Below are 6000 nucleotides of genomic sequence, written 5' to 3' on the forward strand. Positions count from 1 at the left end.
ATATATTGTGTGCATGTTTTTTTGTTTTGTTTTTGGCTGCGCCCATGTCATGCAGAAGTTCCTGGGCCAGGGATTGAAAATGAGCCACAGCAGTGATGACTGGGGATCCTTAACCCGCCGAGCCACCACGGAACGCCTGTTGTGTGTATAACATTGCAATATAATCAATATAGAAACTAGATTATTCTTCTGATCTCCCCAATCGAGAAGTCTGCTTCTAATGACCGTTAAGGAACAGCATGTAGAGAATCATGACCAGTCTTGGTATCCACCCAATATGCTTACGTCCTCGTAAAATGTGACAACTTGGGCCTCCATTAATTTTTGAAAGCTTTTACAATTGCTTAATATTTATTTCCTGAACCACCCACTGAGCTTATAAATCCATAAGTCTTTTTATTTGATTAATGGGATGGGGTATTTGTTTGTTTTAAATTATATGTTACAAGCTTCAAAGGATGCCTTCCTTTCTAACATTTCAGGATTGACAAGCCACTTAGGCTTTCTAGACTAAATCACCTTTCTCTTTTTAGAATGGCCATCCTTTAAGGTAGCTGCCACCAAAGCTATTTTAGCTTCCCCTTGGGGGATTTATTAGCTCTTATTTGGGATATTTATCTGCCCCTTTGAAAGCCTCTTAATAGGCTTTTCTTCTCCACAGTGTTGTCTTCTCTTGGATGTGTTATGTTTACGCTGAGTCCCTGTAGTCTGGTTGTATCACTAGGTTAACCATTACAGGCAGTCTTTCCATGTGGATTTCCTCTCTGTCGTTTTTAAAATAAATGCATCTTACAGATGTGCAGCAAAATGATGACAAGAGAGGCTTCTCTGCAGGTCTGGGTATGAGCAGTAGTGTAGCTGTCCACGTTGCTGAAGTGCGTGGATGATCATTAAATCAGCTTTTTAGTAGAAGCTGTAGAATAATTTAAGTAGATTTTCCAAATCTGTGAGTTTGTGTGTGAAAATTGTACAAGTAAACACAAAATAACATTAACACCTATAGCATCATACATATGCATGAGGCTAGAGATTCAATTCATTCTTAAAACCTTGCTTCCCCCCCCCCTTTGCATCATTTCTTCCTTCGAGTGGATCGCACTAGTAACTGCTCAGTTACCAAGGGTGTTGAGGTTGTTCCTCAGGGAACACAGATGATCCTGTGTTGCTTATCTTTCTCCTTCATTGCTTTCCATGGGTAGGGAAATGAGGATGGTGGTGGTAAGAAGAACGTCGTGGTCATGTTCGTTTTGCCACTTGTTTGCACCTCTGAAATAATCACAAGTAAAATGGGATGTGGGGCATGTTGTTTCCGTTATCCATGCCTTCATTGTCTTCCATCTGCCCCAGATACTTCAGGGTTGGACAGGCTTCCATTCTTATGGTAGAGGACATCTGTTAAATACAGTTTAATGGTAAAAGATTTGTAGGGTTAACTTTTGTCTATTTTGGAACAGCCATAGGTTTTCTGAAACTGAATGTAGAGGCAGCATCAGCTGAGAGGTTAAAAGTGTTGTTGTGAGGATGAGTCTCCACTGCAGTTAAAACCCAGCCTCCTTACAAGACATAATAAAGCTTCCACCTCTGCTCACTCCAAGCTCATTCCCCTCCCCAGCCCCCTTGCTCACTCTAATTCAGCCCCATTGGCCTTCTTACTATTATTTCTTGAGCATCCAAGCCAGGCCCCACCATGGGGTCTTTCCTCTCCCACCTGCCTGAAGATTTCTTCTCCCAACTCCAAAGAACGCACTGCTCCTTGACATTCAGATCTTAGGTCAGGTGTCTGCCTAGGGAGGTCTTCCCCAGATATCTCATCCGTCAGATCTCTCTTCCTTCCACCGTACCCTTTGCTATGCATGATTTTCTAACCCCTTAGCCTGCTTTTTTTTTTTTTTTTCAGAGCACTTGTGATTGTCTGGAAGTTTAGTATTTTTTTTTTTTCTGGTCTGTCTTCCTCACTGGCCAGGAAGTTCCTGAAAGCAGTGTCTTGCTTTCATTAAGACTGTCTCACCAGCACTTAGAACAGTGCCCACCCAGCAGTTGTTATAGGTACTTGTTGACTAAAGGATTGGATGCATATTTTCAGCATTGATAATTTCATCATTCAGAATTTCATAATGGGATTTAGGCCCACTGGCTTCTGTAGATTGGAAAGAGCATTTATTTCCCTGTGTGGTCTCACCTGGACCTGTCCAGTAGTCAGAATGAAACAAATAGGTTTGGTGGCAGAGTGGAAAGGACTCTCAGAAATGAAGGTTTCTCTCTGGAGCAGTTTTGCAGCTACAAGAAAGCGCTTGCAATGCATAAGCTATGATCTGTATCTTCACCTTGTGCCTGTAAGTATCTTATTTTTCCAGGCTTCATTTTTTCCTTCTTTGAAACCCAGGCTTTAGGAGGGACGGTTCCACAGTGAGCCTTAACTACCAGCCTCAACGTATTCCCTCCTGCCCTTGTTTGATTTAGGATCTGGGCCTAGCGCAAGACTCTGCCACCAGCACGAAGAGCCCAATCCTTCTGGGCAGTCAAGCCCATCAGATCTACAGGCTGATGTGTGCGAAGGGCTACGCAAACAAAGACTTCTCATCTGTGTTCCAGTTTCTACGAGAGGAGGAGACGTTCTGAGTTTGCCCTTCGGCTGTGGACACTGGGAAACCAAACTCTATCTTGGAGCCGCTTATAGCTCACTCCACAAGTAAATGGGTTTAATCAAAGGTCACCTGTCTCCTTTTGATTGTCTAGGTCACAGTAAACCCTGGGATTTTTCACCCATTTTTAACTGCTGCTGCTTTTTACCTATGTAGCAAACACATATTCTCTGAAATTTTGTTCTTCCGCAAGCCACTGATGGTCTCTGCTAACTAACTTTTGCAGAAGTTTGATTCCTGAGCTCCTTCTGCGACATCTTTGCCTACTTCAATCAGGATATTATTTTCTCCACTTGACAAATAAAAGCAAAATTTTTTTCCCCAACAAGATATAGGACCTATTCTCGAGGGAAGAAGAGAAATCGGTGGGAGGAAAGGCAGTAGAGAAAGGGCAAGTACAGTGAAAACCTGCCTGTGTCCCTCAGAAGGTTTGTCCTGGAAACCGGGTGCTGGTGATCTGGCCTTGCCGGCGTTACTGGTCAGTATTTCCCAGGAGTCGTTAAGGCGGGAGAACTTGCTGGGTGTCATGTAATCTGGACTCTTGTTACGTTGTCTTGGTGCGTCCCTCTTATACCAACTCCCAATCCTCAGCAAACTTGTTTTTTATATTTTTGCTTCCTTGTATATTCTTACTACCTATTTTTTGACTTCAAAAGAATGACATCTTTAGAACTATCTCAGAGCCAATAATGGTATGTGCGTTAGATAGTTATTACAGTATCCTAAATATAAGCATATTATTTTGAATTGAAATAAATTTCTATGCTGATAATACTTTCTTGGCGTTTTTGTGTCTTCCCAACCCTTTGGGGACCAGTCAAATGATCTGACCGACTAGAGTTACGGACGAATGGGGAAAAAAGGGTGGGAGGAAAGAGCAGGGAGGGGAGGGCAAAAGGGACCGAGTTGGAACTGGCCCGTGGAGAGCCCTCAGCCCCCTGCTCTCCTGAATCCTTGGTGAGCATTGGTGTGCCTGTTCTCTGGGCTGTCGGTGCCGTAGGAATCATATGTCCTCACAGGGAGCCCAGTTGCCACTTTCCCCACCACAGCCCCTCGAAATACTCCAGGTGATAGGCCTAGATACCAGATTTAGCAGAAGCACTGCTACTTCCATTATTTTCCTGGTGACAAAACATTCCAGGCATGACTATAAGCGCTGGGGCTCCAGTGATGCCCTTGGAGACCGTAAGTTCTGGTGTCTCTTATGTATGTATGAGGTGGTGTGACAGACAGGAACTGAATGTTTAATGCATACGCCAAGTGATGATAAGGACAAATAAAGGAAAAATAAAGCTGGTAAGGGAGATGCGTAGGGCGTGCTGGGGTTTTTTTTTAGGGAAGTTATCTTTGCAAGGTAGCATTTGAGCGGAGCTAGGAAGGAGGTGAGGAGCAAGGCCTGCACATAGTCTGCAGAAAGAACATTATAGGCAAAGTGCAAAGGCCCTGAGGTAAGATAGCACGAGGTAGGAGGGCTAACACAACCATGATGAAGTGTCGTAAGATGAGGAGGCCAGATCATGGAGAGTCTTGGAGGCCATGTTAGGACGTTGGCTTTTACTGCAAGTAAAACAGACAGTGAGTCAGCAAAAGCAAAAGCTAGCTGATACACCGCCACTCCCCAAGTTCAGTGACTTAAAATAACAAACACTTACTGTTTTTCAAGGTTCTCTAGGTTGGCCGTATTATTCTTCTGGACTGGGCCAACTCACTTGGAGCTGGAGGGTCTGGTTTGGCCTCATTCAGCAGGGACAGCTGGCGTGATCAAGGCTTCTCTCCACATGGTCACTTGTCCTTCAGGAGGCTAACCCAAGTGTGTTCCCATGGTGGCAGAAGCCTCTCAGCAGCAACAAAGGACAAGCCTCAGTGACCTCTTGGAGCCTCTGTTTGCTTTACAGCTGTACTATCCCATTGGCCAAAGCAAGTCACCTCACCTAGCCCACGAAAGAGTGTGGACACAGAGGGGGCAGTAGGGGGGCCGCTTTGCAAACATCCAGTCACAGCCAGCTGGTGGGAGATTTTGTTCAGAGGATCAATGTGCTGTGACCCCCTTTATAGGAGGGAATAGACTGTTGGCGCCAGAAGACCAGTTAGGAGGCATTTGTAACAAGCCAGGTGAGAAATGACAGCAGCTTGGCACCAGAATGATAAAGGGGAGGAGGTCTGGACCTAAAGACAGAGCCACTGACGGGTGGAGAGAGAGAAGAGGAGTCAAGGATGACTCCGAGGCTGGTAGAGAGGGTGGAAGGAGGGACCATTTACGGTGTATGGAAGATGGTGGGAGAAGATTTTAGGGAGGAGATTGGAGGAGAGGTAGGAGAAAAAAATCAGGAGGTGCCGAGTAGACCGCTAAGTAGAGAAAAACAGGTCCAAGGACAAGCCCTGTGTTACTCTAGCTTCTAGTCGTTGGGAACGTGAGGCAGAAGCAGCAGATGGGATTGAGGGACTGGTAAGGTAGGAAAAAAATGACAGCCACGTCCTAGAAACCAAATGAAGATGTGCTTTAAGGAAGGACTGAGTAGTTGTATCAAAAGCTACTGATAACGTTGAGTGATACAAGGGCTGAGAATTAGTCATTTGGATTTGGCAAAATAGAATTCACTGGTGACTCCGACAGGTGTTTTGGTGGATGGTGTGTTAGAGGTGAAATTGGAATGGGAGGAGAGGCAACCCCTCAAGTTTTGCTGAAAAAGGAAACAGACAAATGGGATTGACACTGACAGGGACTATAGGGTCAAGGGAAGTTGTATGAAGTTTTTAGGATGGGAGAGGTTATGCTGATAGAAATGGAATGATCAAATAAAGAGGGGAAAACAAAGGATGCACCAAAGAGAGAACAGGTTTTTTGGGTTTTTTTGTCTTTTGTTTTTTCCTTTTTAGGGCTGCACCTGCAGCACATGGAAGTTCCCAGGCTAGGGGTTGAATCAGAGCTTCTGCCACCTGCCTATGCCACAGCCACAGCAATGTCAGATCTGAATTGTGTCTGATTTACACTGCAGCTCATGGCAACGCTGGATCCTTAACCCACTGAGCAAGGCCAGGGATCGAACCTGCATCCTCATGAATACTAATCAGGTTCGTTTCCACTGAGCCACCATGGGAACTCCGAGATAAGTGGAATCTTTGCGTAGTTGAGAGGGGAAGGGTAGGAGTATGGATGGATCTTTGAAAGCCAAAAATCAGCACAAACATCGTGTGTCTGGCTGCTGGCATCTTCTATGAGCTATAGGGTAGTATTGTAATTAACTATACAATTTCTCAACTTAGCCTAACAAATATTAGTGCTGGAAAGGACTTTTCTGATCTCTTAGCATTACCTGGATAAGTCACCCATCTTAGTTTTCTCATCTCTAAAGTTATA

The 6000-nt window shown here is 44.7% G+C and overlaps 1 protein-coding gene across 2 annotated transcripts in view; it reads left to right on the forward strand.

The window, feature by feature from the left end:
- The window catches only part of HIBADH (3-hydroxyisobutyrate dehydrogenase), a 126754-nt gene extending 123338 nt beyond the window's left edge, over positions 1-3416 (forward strand). For both annotated transcript variants that reach the window (XM_047763149.1, XM_047763148.1), the window contains exon 8: positions 2461-3416. In XM_047763149.1, the coding sequence (XP_047619105.1) occupies positions 2461-2619 (159 nt within the window). In that variant the 3' untranslated portion in view covers positions 2620-3416. The remainder of the gene's footprint in view (positions 1-2460) is intronic.
- The last annotated feature ends 2584 nt before the right edge of the window (positions 3417-6000 follow it).

The sequence above is a fragment of the Phacochoerus africanus genome, chromosome 16 (genome assembly GCF_016906955.1).
Source record: "Phacochoerus africanus isolate WHEZ1 chromosome 16, ROS_Pafr_v1, whole genome shotgun sequence".
NCBI lineage: Eukaryota > Metazoa > Chordata > Mammalia > Artiodactyla > Suidae > Phacochoerus > Phacochoerus africanus.